At 41.2% G+C, this 15,918-nt stretch overlaps 1 protein-coding gene across 9 annotated transcripts in view; it reads left to right on the plus strand.

Moving 5' to 3' along the window:
- Nucleotides 1-15,918, plus strand: part of LOC105472470 (disco interacting protein 2 homolog A) — a 109,430-nt gene that overhangs the window by 24,200 nt on the left and 69,312 nt on the right. For all 9 annotated transcript variants that reach the window (XR_011622906.1, XR_011622905.1, XR_011622907.1 and 6 more), the window contains exons 2-3: nt 5,591-5,662; nt 11,642-11,761. Coding sequence is in view for 6 of the 9 variants with exons in the window: in XM_011725711.3 (XP_011724013.1) it covers nt 5,591-5,662; nt 11,642-11,761 (192 nt within the window). In the remaining 3 variants the exon portion in view is untranslated. The remainder of the gene's footprint in view (nt 1-5,590; nt 5,663-11,641; nt 11,762-15,918) is intronic.

Raw genomic sequence — 15,918 nt, forward strand, 5'->3', positions numbered from 1 at the left:
TCCCAGCTACTCAGGAGGCTGAGGCAGGAGAATCGCTTGAGCCTGAGAGGCGGAAGTTGCAGTGAGCCAGTTGCGCCACTGCACTCCATCCTGTGTGACAGAGCAAGACTCTGTCTCAAAAAAACAAAAACAAAAAACAGTAGAACCAAAACCTGGTTCAGTTTGATAAACCTCTAACAATACTGACAGTGAAAAAATACCAATTACCAAAGACACAAATTACCAAAGTCAGGAATGAAAGAGGCCTATCTGTATAGGGTGCACAGACATTAAAGCATGGTAAGGGAGTACTGTGAACAACTGTATCCATATCTGGTCGTATGCCCAATAGATGTTTCAGGCAACGATGGACCGCATATACAACAGTGGCTGTGTGAGATCACGATAAAGCTAAAAATTCTTACCACCTAGTGACCTTGTAGCCATTGTAACACAACGCATTACTCACATGTTTGTGGTGATGCTGGTGTAAACAAACCTGTGCTGCCAATCTATTAAAAATCTAGTCCATATAATTATGTGCTGTACCTAATACTTGGTAATGATAACACATGAATGTTACTGGTTTTTGTGTTTACTGTACATTTTATTGTTATTTTAGAGTATATTCTTATTATATTTTAAAAAGGTTAACTGCCAAACAGCCTCAGGCAGACCCTTCAGGAGTTATTTGAGAATAAGGCTTTGTAATCATAGGAAGTGTCAGCTTCCATGCGTGTTATTACCCTTGAAGACCTTCCAGTAGGTTAAGATGTGGAGGTGGAAAGCAGTGTTACTGATGACCTTAACCCTCTGTAGGCCTAGGCTAATGTGTGTGTCTTAGTTTTTAACAAAAAAGTTTTAAAAGTAAGAAAAAAAAGCTCCAAAACAACAACAACAAAAAACCCCACAAAACTTAAAGAATACAGAAAAGCTTGTAAGCTGGGCATGATGACTCATTCCTGTAATCCCAACACTTTGGGAAGCCAAGGTGGGAAGATTGCTTGAGACTGGGAGTTGGAGACTAGCCTAGACAGCATGACAAGACCCAGTCTCCACAAAAAATTTAAAAATTGGCTGGGTGTGGTAGAATAGCACCTGCAGTCCTGGCTACTCAGGAGGCTGATGTGGGAGGATCGCCTGAGCCCAGGAGTTCCAGGCTGTGGTGAGCTATGATTCTGCCACTACTCCAGCCTGTCTGTTCAGAGCCACAGCAAGACCCTGTCTCTTAAAAAAAAAAAAAAAGGTAAGGATATAAAGAAAGAAAATATTTTTGTACAGCTATACAATGTGTTGGTATCTCAAGCTGTGTTATTATAAAGGTTAAAATGTTTTTTAAAAGCTGCAGTAAGCTAAGGTTAATTTATTATTGAAGAAAGAAAATGTTTTTCTCTAAATGTAGTGTAGCCGAAGTGTACAGAGTATTAAGTCTACAGTCCTGTGCAGTAGTGTCTTCACAGTCACTCGCCCCTCAGTGATTCACACAGAGCCACTTCCATTCCTGTAAGCCCCATTCATGTTAAATGCTCTATACAGGTGTATTATTTTTCATCTTTTATACCATATTTTTACTGTACCTTTTCTGTGTTTATAAATATATATTTTGTTGTTGTTTTGTTTTGGTTTGGTTTTTGAGACAGAGTCTCACTCTGTGGCCCAGGCTGGAGTATAGTTGCACGATCTCAGCTCACTGCAACCTCCACCTCCCGGGTTCAAGAGATTCCCCTGCCTCAGTCTCCCAAGTAGCTGGGACTACAGGCACACGCTGCCACACCTGGCTAATTTTTTGTATTTTAGTAGAGATGGGGTTTCACCGTGTTGCCCAGGCTGGTCTCGAACTCCTGAGCTCAGGCAATCTGTCCTCCTCGGCCTCCCAAAGCGCTAGGATTGCAGGTGCGAGCCACCATGCCTGGCCTAAATATTTTAAACACACAAATACCATTGTGTCACAATTGCCTACAGCATGTAGCGCAATAACATAGTGTACAGGTTTGTAGCCTAGGAGCAACAGGCTCTACCATACGGCGTCGGTGCAATCGGTTATACCATCTCGGTTTGTGTGTGTAGACTCAAATGATGTTTGTACAACAGTGAAATTGATTGACAATGCATTTCTCAGAATGTACTCCCATCGTTAAGTGACACTGACTACTTTCTCTCTCTCTCTCTCTCTCTCTCTCTCTCTCTCTTTCTCTCTTTCTCCTTCCTTCCTCTCTCTCTCTGTCTGTTTCTTTTCTTTCTTCAGAATCTCTCTCTGTTGTCCAGGTTGGAGTGCAGTGGCGTGATCTTGGCTCACTGCAACCTCTGCCTCCCAGGTTCAAGTGATTCTCCAGCCTCAGTCTCCTAAGTAGCTGGGACTACAGGCGCGTGCCACCATGCCCAGCTAATTTTTCTATTTTTAGTATAGACGGCGTTTCACCATGTTGGCCAGGCTGGTCTCGAACTCCTGACCTCAAGTGATCCACCCACCTCAGCCTCCTAAAGTGCTGGGATTACAGGCGTGAGCCACCGCGCCTGGCCCACATGACTATTTTCAACATCTTAGATGAAAGGTACCAATTTCTTGAAAGCCACAACCCCCCAGAACTCATCAATAATGAAGCCAAAACCTGAATAGTCCTATAACTACTAAATAAATTAATTTCATAGTTTAAAACCAGGAAAATAAACCTGTAAGACCATATGGTTTCACTGGCAAATTTTATGAGACATCTAAAAAAGAAAACAATTCTGCATAATCTCTTCCATATATTTTAAAACATATTACTTTGAAATAATTTTAGACTTGAAGTTGCAAAAATAATACATGGAATTCATCTAGTTACCCCCAATAACATCTTATGTAGCCATTACACATCGTCAGAACCATCTTCCGTACATTCTTAATTACAAAGGATTATGTGTCTAAAAATTTTAAAGAATAAAAGTATATGAAGTAAAAAATGAATCTGTCTCTCGCCCTACCCAAAGACAAATCACTCCACAGGGGGAAATGCTGTTAATAATTAGTTGTGCATCCTTCCTGGACATTTTCTGTGTATATACAAATATACACAACTACTAAGTAAATATACAGGCTTAATTTTATTTGATCAGAATGGAATCTTTCTATATATATATTGTTTTTCAACTTGCTCTTCTTACCCAGTAGCGTACCATGAATCCATGTAAGTGATGTCTAACCCCAGGCCCCACAAATAACAAGATTTTATTTTATTTTTTAAGATTGACAGAATCCTGTAGTACGGATGTTTGGCAGCATATTTATTTCATTTTGGCGACAGACAATTAGATTGTTTTGCCTTATTTGCCATCACATATAGTGTGCACTACTCATCCTTGTTCCTGTGAACTGAAGGGGTAGTTGAGTGCTTTTGAGAATGGGTTTTTAGAAGTCGTGTTGCCACGTGAAGGACTTGGTGATATTAGTTCGGATTTGGTGTCTGTGATCCTGAGGGAGATTCTTCTGCAGCAGTGGAGTTTAGCCAGAGCCACATTTCATACGTCTGTGATGCAGGTTAATTGCCTCTCCTATGCACATGCGCATTTGAAAATTACTGCCTTCTAAACCTTAAAAAGTTGTGTGCAAGTTGAAGCTTAATAAGTGAAATTGCACAGTTACATGCTGAACCTGATGGGGATTGTCACTGCGGCACTGAGCGTGTTGGTGTAGGCGGTGGCTGGCTCTGGACCTGGGGGTGTCCAGTGACGGGGTGAGGGGTGAACAAGGATGACGGACTTCCAAGGGGCACCCGGGTCAGTGCAGTAGATCAGGTGTGCTCATTGCATTGAGGAAGGGTTGGTTTTAAAAATGGAAGGCTTAGGGAAGAAGACAGTCATTTATAATATAATGCCATTCAGGTCAATTAAAATACACAGACACAAAGCAGCATGAGTTCTGCAGAATATATTCTAAAAGACACTATAAAAAAGTTTCCAAAAGACACTGTAAAAAATTATAAGAAAATATGTCTAAAAGACACTAAATGCAAAAAAAAAAGTTGTCTGAAGGGATGGAACACAGTGGGGGCACAGGGAATAAATAAATGGAAGGACAGACAGATAAGCATAAGAGGCGTGGGAGGAGCCAAGTGAGCTCATAAAGCAGAGGCTCTGTGCAGAGGGCAGGGCTTGGGTGCAGTGCAGGGTGGAGTAGGTGGGGAGGTTGTGGTAGACTCTGGGCCAGAGCAGCTGTTTGGCCCACAGGCTGTGGCTCAGGCTCTTCTTCTGTAGGATGGCATATTAATGCCTACGCAGAGGCTTCCACTGAGGCTTGACTTAGATGTCACATATTCAACGGTGTCAATCTGTTCACACAACAAATCCTACAATAAAAAATTCATCTAAAGGAAATACTCAGTTGTGTACTCAATAAGCGACATCAGCCTGGAATTCATCTAACGGAAATACTTGGTTGTGTACTCGATAAGCGACATCAGCCTGTGTCTTTTGATTCACAGCAACCTTACTGCTTTGCTTGTTTGTTTTGAGAGAAGGAAGGTCTTACAAAACACTAAAAACTCCACCGTGTTCACCCAGAGGACAGGCTAATCATGAGAATTGTAATATATATTTCTGGTCTAAATAAAGTCTTCAAAGCATCACAGATCCACTGTTAGAACTTCCAGGTATGTGTGCTTAGGTTAAGAAGTGTTTCCATGATGTTGCGTTTCCTACCTCATTCCTAGGTGGTTCAATTTGTTTTCAGGCTATTTTTCCTTATGATAATTTATTGGAACAGCCATCTTTTTTCCTCCTTTCCCAAGGACACCCCTTGGCCTGGGAGGACTTGTGTTCCATGGGTCCCTTATTGCAATACTTGTGAAACTTGAACCTGCACAGGAATGACTGGAGGGTCTCAATAAAGTGCAGTTTTGGATTCTGTCAGTTGGGTGTGGCCTCAGAGTCTGCGATTTTGGCAAGCTCCCAGGGGATGGTGATCACAATTTTTAAAATTTGAAGTATTATTTATACACAGTAAAATTCACCCTTACTCTTCTGTAATGGTACAGATTTTTGACAAGTGCATATACTCATGTAACCACCACTACACTCCCGACGTAGAGCAGTTTCACCACCCTCAAAATTCCCTTGTCCTTTCCTCACCACCCTCAAAATTCCCTTGTCCTTTCCACACCACCCTCAAAATTCCCTTGTCCTTTCCTCACCACCCTCAAAATTCCCTTGTCCTTTCCTCACCACCCTCAAAATTCCCTTGTCCTTTCCTCACCACCCTCAAAATTCCCTTGTCCTTTCCTCACTGCCAGACCCTGGCAACCACTATCTGTCTCTGATTCTATGGTTGTATCTTTTCCAGAATGTCATAAAAATTGAGGATTCCATATACAGCCTTTTGAGTCTGGCTTCTTTCACTCAGCAGCATGCATGTGAGATCTATCCAAATTGCCGTGTGTATCAGTAGTTTGTTCCTTTCTTACTGCTGAGTGGTATTCCATTTTATGGGATACTATGATTCCATCATAGTTTATTTGTCCTATCACTTCGTGGAAAGACATTAGTGTTTCCAGTTTTTCAATCATGAATTAATTTTTAATTCTAAAATTTTGCAATTGTAGAAGAAATGTAATTCTTTTTTCCATTGTTGTTTTAGGTGACATCACTCAAAAAGGGTATGAAAAGAAAAGGGCAAAGCTGCTTGCACGTTATATACCGCTTATTCAAGGTAAGGTCAATACACTCAGATGTTACATAGCAATTATATTGTTTTATAAGACTTGATTTTTAACTTGTTTTTAGAGTTTAACATTTGTTAGCAATGTTATACCAAGTTTAAACACTGGTATATGTTTATTATTGATGGAGACAGGGTCTCGCTGTGTTGCCCAGGCTGGTCTTGAAAAATATGCATCTAATATTAATAAAATTCAAAGGCATAGATTATAATTTAAAGCTCTGGCTTGATACAGATCTCAGATCTCATTCCCAAAGAGGATTTATTTTATTTTTATGATTATGAACAGCCTGCACATTTCCTTACTGGGGCTAGAGCATCCATTGTAAAGATGTCGGTTCTTGCCACATTAGATTGATTTGTAGATTCAGTGCATTCATCATTTCAATAGGGGTGTGTGTGTGTGTGTAACTTAACAAGTTAGTTCTGAGATGTATATCCAAGTATAAAAGGTCAAGAGACCCAAAATATGTTCAAAAAAGAATGAGGCGAGAAGATTGGCCCAATAAGGATATGAAGAGTTACTATAAAGCCATTGTCACTAAGACAGAGTGGACAGCTCAGACAGATGCATACGTGCGTGGACTTTGCACACGGGAATAGCGGTGTGGCAGGCATGGTGCTGGCATAGTTCTTTGTCCATATGTAAAGCACATGACATTGGAGACAAAAATCGGTTCCAGATGTATTCGGCCTAAGTGTGAAAGATCTTTAAAGCCTTTAGAAAATCTTATAGGAAAATTGTCACCATCTCAAGATAGGATTTTTTGATGTCACTAAAGGTGCCAAAAAGCAGGAACCATAAAGGAAAGGATTAATTGGACCACATTAAAATTAAGAACTTCTTTTTTTCAAACGTCATCATAAAGAGATTGCAAAGACAAACTACAGAGTGTGAGAAGATAGTTGTAACACAAATAAGTAGTATCCAGAGGCCAGGTACGGTGGGTCACGCCTGTATTCCCAGCGCTTTGGGAGGCTGAGGCGGGGGGATCATGAGGTCAGGAGTTCAAGACCAACCTGGCCAACATAGTGAAGCCCCGACTGTACTAAAAAATACAAAACTTAGCCGGGCATGGTGGCGCGTACCTGTAGTTCCAGCTACTGAGGAAGCTGAGGCAGGAGAATTGCTTGAACCTGGGAGGTGGAGGTTGCAGTGAGCTGAGATCATGCCACTGCACTCCAGCCTGGGAGACAGAGTGAGACTTCATCTCACAAAAAAAAAAAAAAAAAAAAAGAACTAGTGTCCAGAATGTACAAAGCAGTGCTGTCGAGTACAACTTCTTGCAGTGACGGACCTGTTCTCTAACTGCATTGTCCAGTATATGAAACACCAGCCATGTATGATGATTGCACATAAGAGACAAGGTCTCACTCTGTTGCTCAGGCTGGGGCACAGTGGTGTGATCATAGCTCACTGCAATCTCAAACTCCCAGGTTTAAGCAGTCCTCTCGCTTCAACCTCCTGAGTACATGGGATTACAGGTGTGCACCACCACACCCAGCTTATTGATTGAGATGGGATCTTGCTATGTTGCCCAGGCTGGTCTTGAACTTCTGGCTTCAAGCGAGTTTTCTGCCTCAGCCTTCCAAAGTGCTGGGATTACAGGTGTGAGCCACCACACTTTCCCTTAGTTTAATTAGTTTAAACTTAATAGCCAGAAAGTTTCCCAACATGATAAGAAAAAGTCTAGTAGAAAAATGGATGAAGATTCAAATAGGTTATTTCATAACAGAAAATCCAAATAGCCAGTGAGCAAATGGAAAGATGTTTAACCTCACTAGTAATCACAGAAAGGCACATTGTAACCACAGCCAGCTATCCTGTTGGAGAGGATTCGATCGGTAGGATGCAGGCAGCTAGGATTACATAGTAAAGTTGAAGAGGTGCAGCAGTTCTTCAGGTACATATTTGCCCTAGAGAAACTCCTGTTTGTTTGCACCTTATTCTCTTGTACAAAAATGTTCATTATATCTGTAAACTGCCAAGAACTCAAATACCCATCAACAGAATTCATACAGCAGAAAGCTAAAGACCCACATGCATCAGCAAGAATGAATCTTGTAAACATCGTAGGGATGAAGGAAGGAATTACAAAGGCATATAGCCAGTACAAGCTTAAAAAAAGATGCCAAACCGAGCTGTTAATACTTAGGGACCTTGTGTGGTGAGTCCAGACAGAGAAGGAAATGGTTTTCACAGAAACCAGCACACCATTTCCTCATGGAAGTTAGATTGCAGAGGGTCACAGGGACCCCTTAAGGCACTGAGTGTTTTGTTTCGTAGCCTATGTGGTGGTTACATTGATTGTTTGTTAATAATATTCTTAAACTGTATACATGCTTTATATTGCCTGTATTGGTATGATATATTTTATAACAGATCAACAACAAGAAGATTGATGAGGCTCTTTGTGTGCTGATATTTATTCATCCAAAATAAAAACAAACTCAGAGTAAAATTGGGATTGAAGGAAACTATTAAAATATCTTTAAAGCCCATTTGTCCAAAATCACCAGCAATCATCAAACTAAACAATCAGATACTGTAGCCATTTCCATTCCAAAAGAGTTAACAGAAATGCTGGCCAGCCCATTCTTATTACACATTATGTGGGTGGTCACAGCTGATGCAGTGAGACGGAAAACAAAGCAGAATAAATATTAGAGAACAAAAGATAATCATCTTTAAATATAGGTGATATTATTTTATACCTTAAAAACTCATGTGACTGCTCATGTAACTGTTAGAATTAGTAAGTGATTTTGGTTTGATAGATATGAAGATAGAAGGCAAATATGTGACTTTTCTGTAGCAATATTTCTTGTTTTCAAATATGAAAAAATCTTACTCATAATGAAAACAAACTGTCAAATGCTTATTAATGCATTTAGTAAGAAAGAACCTATGTTAGGATCGTAAAATCTATTTGAAAGAAATAACCAAGACCCTAATATGTGAAGAAACATATCAGTTTGCTAACTGGAAAAACTTAATACATCCTATAAAACTGGCAGATTCCGAGTTAATGTGTGAACATAATGTAGTCCAGTCTGAATACCAGGCCTGAGGTTTTCCTAAACCTAGGATTGGAAATGACCCATTAGAAGGGGCAAAGTTCTGAGAGTAGCCCATCAATTTTTGAAAAAGAACACTGGTGATAAAGGACTGGCATTTGAGATACTAAACCTGATTGTGTACGCTTTATAGTCACAACAGGAGGATGTCAGTGTGCAGAGTACACAACTCAGTCAGTGAAAGAGAAGAAGTCCGGAAGGGATTTGAGAGGATGTGAAGGAGGAAGGGTTAATAGCTGGTACTGTCCTTCTGCAGGCAAGAACCCTCTTCCTCCTCCCCAACTTTAGTGAACATAAACTTCAGAATAATTAAAGTTCTAAATATGTTTTTAATTATAAAAACATACAATTCAGGAGACTATTTGAACACCCCTTTTAGTAGGAATTGTCTTCATAGGCAAGATAGGAGACCTGGAAGCTAGAAAGGAAAAGATGGACAGGTGTGACAGGCTCCCTAGAAATGAGAACATTTCAGAATGACTGAGCTGCTACACGCCAGGCCGCAGCTCTGTGTGTGTACACAGTTCAGGGTGTCCACAGCAGACAAGGAGTGAGGCTTCCTGGTCTTTTAGTGGGGGTCTTTAGTTGGATGACATAACAGAAATCCAAAGGACAGGAAATGTGGATAGGCAATAAATATTAAATTTTGTTCAACCTCAGTGGTAGATATGGAAATGCAAATTAAAAGGCACCATTTTTCTCTTATCACATTGGCAAAATTCTAGAACTTTTTATAACATCTAGTGCTGACAGAGAGTGGGGAAATGGCACTTTCATACATTGCTTGTCAGAGCGTGAATTGCTGTAACCTTTTTGGAAAGTTACCTCTTCATATCTGTTAAGTTAAAAATATATCTACTCCTTCATCCAGTAATTTCACATTGGGTCGTGTATCTTTGTTGAATAAATGAATCTATCTCAAAGAATAAGAGGATGCATATTTTGGAATACAAGTGTAAGGAAGTCCATTTGTGTATACGTCACTTTACAGCATGCTTGTCTATCATCCATAAGGTGTAAGACTCGGTATTGTACATTGTGAACTTTTTTTTTTTTTTTTTTTTTTGAGACGGAGTCTTGCTCTGTCACCCAGGCTGGAGTGCAGTGGCCGGATCTCAGCTCACTGCAAGCTCCGCCTCCCGGGTTTACGCCATTCTCCTGCCTCAGCCTCCCGAGTAGCTGGGACTACAGGCGCCCGCCACCTCACCCGGCTATTTTTTTTTGTATTTTTTAGTAGAGACGGGGTTTCACCGTGTTAGCCGGGATCGTCTCTCGATCTCCTGACCTCGTGATCCGCCCGTCTCGGCCTCCCAAAGTGCTGGGATTACAGGCTTGAGCCACCGCGCCCGGCCCATTGTGAACTTTAAAGTTGTTTTATCCAGTCACAAAAAGCCAAAGTCAGTAGGGCTCTGCTCAATATGTGTTTTGTACACACACACACACACACGTGTGTGTATGTATGCTCACATTTTGAAGGGCTAATACCAATTTCTGTAGAGAGTGTTCCCATTCTCCACAGCACTGACCACCCCAAAATGTACATAGTACTTGAACAACATCAGCAACCTCTGTTCTGCTCAAAAATGTGCAGTGCAGGCCTAGCTCAAATGTTACCTTGTCCCTGTCCACAGAGCCAGAGCTGGGTGCTCAAGTCCTGGGCCAACATCCTGTGAGGGCTCCTCAGTCACAGCCAGCTGTGGCTGTTGGGGTGAGGAGACTCCTGCTGCCGAGCACCTGGCTCCCCAGCCCTGCCTGTGTCTCCCTCTGTCCTCATGTGGCCCCTCCACTGTGGGGCTTAACACTCTAGACTTGGTGTGTGGTGTTGCAGAGAGCCAGGTAGAGCTGTGTCGCCTTTCACCACCAGCCTTGGAGGTCACCCAGCATCACTTCTGCCACGCTGCGCTTGTTGGGGCAGTCACTGACCTGCCCAGGTTTGAGGCAGCATGGACTCTGCCTCTTCAGGGAGTGGTTAGGGCTGGAGGAGCCAGTGGGACTGGAATTCCTGCTGGCCAATTTTATGAGACATTTTGAAACAAAGGCTAAAGCTAAACGCATATTTTTGTTGAAGCACAGCTGCAGGTTTTGCTTTGTGCTGTTTGCAAATGTCAGCAAATTGGTTCAAATGATACCAGGGATTTTGTTTAGTGACTTGAACAATTGCTCCCCATTCCTTCACTCACTGTAATGTGTCTTGTGGCCAGGGGACCACTGCCCGGAGAGTGGCGGGCCTGGTGAAGGAGTGTGGAGAACAGTGTGCTCTTCATTTGTCCTGATTTGGAGGCAGAGCAAGTGGGCGGTGCAGCAAGGGCAGTTGGCCTGGCCTGAGCAGGTCCCAGCCTCTGAGCACTTTGTGCCCTGACGCCATCATTCTAATGCCCCTCTCGCTCTTGTCTTCTCTGCCTTTTCACTTTTTTCCTGTTTCTATCAGAGGGCTAGTGGTGGACCCCAGTGGTGGTCTGGTGAGCTGTTTCTCACTCAGGGTTTACTGACACTGTAGAACAATGCTGGGGACAAATAGCACAGGCCATTTCAGACTTAGAAAACACAGTTCAGAAGTGGGCTTTGGGAGGGCTTTCTACCACGGCTCCCACCCCTGATGTGAGCTGCCATGTGCTGTGCTGCCAAGGGTACAGGGCCAGCTGTTTGATCATCACCCTTCGTGCAGATGGTGCATGAGAGGCAGGGCAGGGTGATGTGGGGAGAGGAGAATATGAAAGTGGATGTTGCCCTTAACCCACAGCATTCATGCGTCTATCACTGACTTCCAGATTAAAGGCTCTTTGATAGAGTGTATGCAACAGATGAGAAATGTAAGCTGTTTTCAATGGATTTTTTTCATAATTGGAAAAGCAAATTGTTCACACAAGGTATTCCCATAAAATTGTGTTTCAGGAATAGACCCATCTCTACAAGCAGAGAATAGAATTCCTGGGCCCTCACAAACCACGGCTGCTGCACCCAAGCAGCAGAAGTCTCGGCCCACCACCTCGAGGGATGAGCGCTTCCGGTCAGGTAGGGTCACAGCCTAGGCAGTGGGGAAGGTGGGCAGGCCTGGAGCCCTTGGACTCTCGCCATGAAGTCTTTCAGTTATTTTTTCTTTGCCACAATATCTGCCAAAGAAATTATTTTCACATAAGCAGTAATGTACATCATCATATTTTTTTCAAGAAAAACATTTAACCTTCACGTAACCACAGTCTGTTTTAATGCATGGTGTAGCTTTAGTGGCACTTTCTTAGGGGATGGCTACAGAACTTTCTAGAGAAGTCTTCTCTCTCTTACTAGAATAATTTCTTTAAAACTTTTGTATGCTTTTTACTTTGAAATTGATACTAATAATTTTTGTGCTTTACAGATCTGCTTTACTGCTAGGTGTAGGTGTTTTAGTGTTTTTTTAATTTTGGAGATTTCCTTCCAATTAAATTTATGCCACTCTGTTTGGCAGTGCTTTTATGAATATTTAAATTTGTCTCTGATATTTTACTGGAATTAACAGAATAGCCATTGAAAAAAATTCACATTTTTTATTATAGTTTATGTATTAATAACTTGAGCACGTTATCTATTTAATATTTTCACCACTGTGTGATTGTATATTTTCTTCACATTTAAGCTCTTTTGATAGGCCTTTTTCAGAAAAAATTTTAATAGGGATAATTGTCGTTTTAAGAATACTGAAAACGAAGATTAATATTTTCAATGTTTTTTCAACAGGGAGTATAAAGAAATAATCTAAGAAATATTTGACCAGATAGGCCGGGCGCGGTGGCTCAAGCCTGTAATCCCAGCACTTTGGGAGGCCGAGACGGGCGGATCACGAGGTCAGGAGATTGAGACCATCCTGGCTAACACGGTGAAACCCCGTCTCTACTAAAAAATACAAAAAACTAGCTGGGCGAGGTGGCGGGCGCCTGTAGTCCCAGCTACTCGGGAGGCTGAGGCAGGAGAATGGTCTAAACCCGGGAGGCGGAGCTTGCAGTGAGCTGAGATCCGGCCACTGCACCCCAGCCTGGGCGACAGAGCAAGACTCTGTCTCAAAAAAAAAAAAAAAAAAAAGAAATATTTGACCAGATAATGTCTTACCAATTTGATATACATTTATAAAAAACTTTATCATGTGGCAAACAACTTCTTCTCTGATTATGTAAATAATAATGTGCTTAGTGTTAAATATGTAAAAAAAAGTACCAAATTTAAGGACAGAGGTAAAAATCACCTGATACCTCTGAATCCTGAGATGGCTGCCCTCAGCATTTCACTGAGCACTGTTGTCCTCAGGCCTGGATGCAGATGCATGCACACGTGTGCCTTCCATGAGACTGGTCCTAGGAAACGTCTCCTCCCTTCTGTCCCTCCAAATATTCTACATGTCCTGGCTCTTCTCCCCAACCCTGTTCCTGCTCATGGAAGTGATGTTAATAAACTGGTTTCTGCCCTTGTGAAGTTTATACTAGGTATATTCTTTATCTTTTGAATACAGGTCTTTTATCATAAATAGGATTTGCCAATATTTTCTCTCAGGCTGTGATTTATCTTTGTGTTTCTTTAAAGTATCTTTTGAAGAGCAGAAGTTTTTAATCTTGATGAAGTCCAAGTTATTTTTTAAAAATGGATAGTGCTTTTGTTCTTGTGTTTAAGAAATCTTTCCCTAACCCAAGATTACAAAGATTCTCTCTTGTGTTTTCTTGTACAAGTTTTATAGTTTTAGGTTTTTTAGTGCCATTTTAGTGCCCTTAAGTTTGTGATTTTTTTTTTTAGTTAATTTTAGTGTAAGTACAAGGTATGGATCATAGTTTATTTTTTTGCATGGAGATATTCAACTGTTCCTGGACCATTCCTTAAGTCTGTGCTTTCTCCAGCGAATTCCCTTTGCACTTTTTTCTAAAAGCAGTTGCACGTAAATGCATGCATCTATTTCTGGACTGTCTGTTCTGTTCTGTTGATCTCTTCATCTGTCTTTATGGCAAAACAGTGTTCTCTTGATGATCGTACCTTAATAATAAATGTTAAAATCAGTAGTGTTAGTCCTTTAACTTTGTTTCTTATCTGTGTTCTGTTGTATGCGTCTTTTTTTCTTCTTGCACTTTTAAGATTTTTCTCTTTATCACTATTCTGTGGACTCGATTATATCCTCTCTGAAATTCCTATATTGAAGCCCTAACCCCAGTGGGATGCTATTTGGAGTTTGGTCCTTTGGGAGGTAATTAGGTTTAGATGAGATCATGAGAGTGGGGCCCTCACAGTGGGATTGGCGCCCTTATAAGAAGAGGCATTGGCCAGGCGCAGTAGTCACACCTGTAATCCCAGCACTTCGGGAGGCTGAAGCAGGTGGAGACCAGCCTGGCCAACATGGCAAAACCCCATCTCCACTAAAAATACAAAAATTAGCCAGTTGTGATGGCACATGCTGGTAGTCCCAGGCGCTCTGGAGACTGAGGCATGAGAATAGCTTGAACTGGGAGGTGGAGGTTGCAGTGAGCCAGTATTGCCCCACTGTACTCCAGCCTGAGTGAGACTGTCTCAAAAAAAAAAAAAAAAGAAGAGGCACTAGAGCTTGCTGGCCCCCGCCCTGCCCCATCACCCTATGAGTAGAATGGTTAGAAGGCAGATGTCTGTAAGCCTAGAAGAGAGCCCTCACCAGACACCAACCATGAGGCACCTTGATCTCAGACATCCAGTCTCCAGTAAGAAAATAAATTTGTGTTGTTTAAGCCACTTAGTTTATGCTGTTTTGTTATGGAAGCTGAACAGACTAAGACGCTGGTATTGAGTGATTTGATTATTATGCGCGTTGGCTGGTTTTGTTATACTTGGGGTTTGTTGAGTATTTTTGGATCTGTTGTTATACCCTATCATGTTGCTATTATCTATATTTTTAGTTCTAGGTAGTTTTTAATCTATACTTATTTTCCTTTTTTTCTAAGACAGCAATAATGTTTAAAGCAGGGGAATCATAGTAACTTCCAAATCCGTCACAAGGGTCTCAGTCTGTTTCTTGCTCTCTTTTTGTGAGCGCCTTTTTCCGTGAGCATTTTCAGTTAAGTCCTTGTGTGGAAATGCTTTTCAAACCTTGTATGTCTGATAATATTTTTATTAAATCTTCATGTTTAAATGATAATCTGGCTAGATATAAAATTATAGGTTTAACACTTTTTTCTTCAAAACTGTTGCTTTTTTGTGCCTGGTGATCCTACTGAGTACTGTCAATCTGTTTCTTGATCTTTCAAGGTGATTTACTCTTTTTCTCTGGAAGCTTTTAGAATTGTTCTATGCCTTTGATATCCATAAGTTTCCTTTATCATATGTATAGGTGTGAATTCTTCACCTTTCCTGAGTAGGAAAAGGTTTAACCTGGCCCTACAAGCCATTTAAATGTGAGATTTTTAAATGTTTTCAGACATTTGTTGGGGAAAATTGAAGCATCTACAAAACTGGCCATCTTTGTATGATAACTCCCCTGGACCCATAGTCGAGCTCCAGAAATTCTCGGTCATCCATGCCCTGGCTTGGATTAATCTGTACTCTACCTGCTTCCTCCCTTCCCTTATGGTTTCAAAGCAAATCTCAGATATGTTATTTCATTTAGATGTCATAATATTCTTGATCTCTGTCATTTTCATGCCGTAATGGTCTTGGTCTCTGTATCTGAAAAGATTGTATTTCTAAGAAATAATGCCATTATCACAAAGTAATTAACAATAAATACTTCCTTAATATCAAATATTCAGCCAATGTTCATATGGCTTCTAAAGAACAAGTTTATTTGGACCCAGGATCCAAATAAGAGCTCACATTGCAGTTGGTTGGTGTTTCAGCCTCTGTGAAACTTAGCTTGTAGGAGAAGCTGAGCTATGTTTGTCTGATGGTTCCTCTTGGTGTCTCTGACATGCTTTTTAGCTCACTAGAGCTGATGAAAGTCAGGTTACAATGTTCAGCTGTTTACAAGACTCACGGGCGGCCCCTGTTCCTCCACCAAGAGGCCTGTTGGGCCTGACTCTTGCTCTTTGCTGTGGTGCTTGGAAGCTAGTGATTTTCTCAATTCTTAGATTGATGATTTCCTTTGGGCTGCAAAATGGTGAAATTTAGATTCTGACATTCCTTCTTCATTCAAATGCCAGAATATTTCCATAAAGAGAAACTTCTGTTATTTACAACTTGGTACAGGAAAG

This window comes from Macaca nemestrina, chromosome 4, assembly GCF_043159975.1.
Source record: "Macaca nemestrina isolate mMacNem1 chromosome 4, mMacNem.hap1, whole genome shotgun sequence".
Classification (NCBI taxonomy): Eukaryota; Metazoa; Chordata; class Mammalia; order Primates; family Cercopithecidae; genus Macaca; species Macaca nemestrina.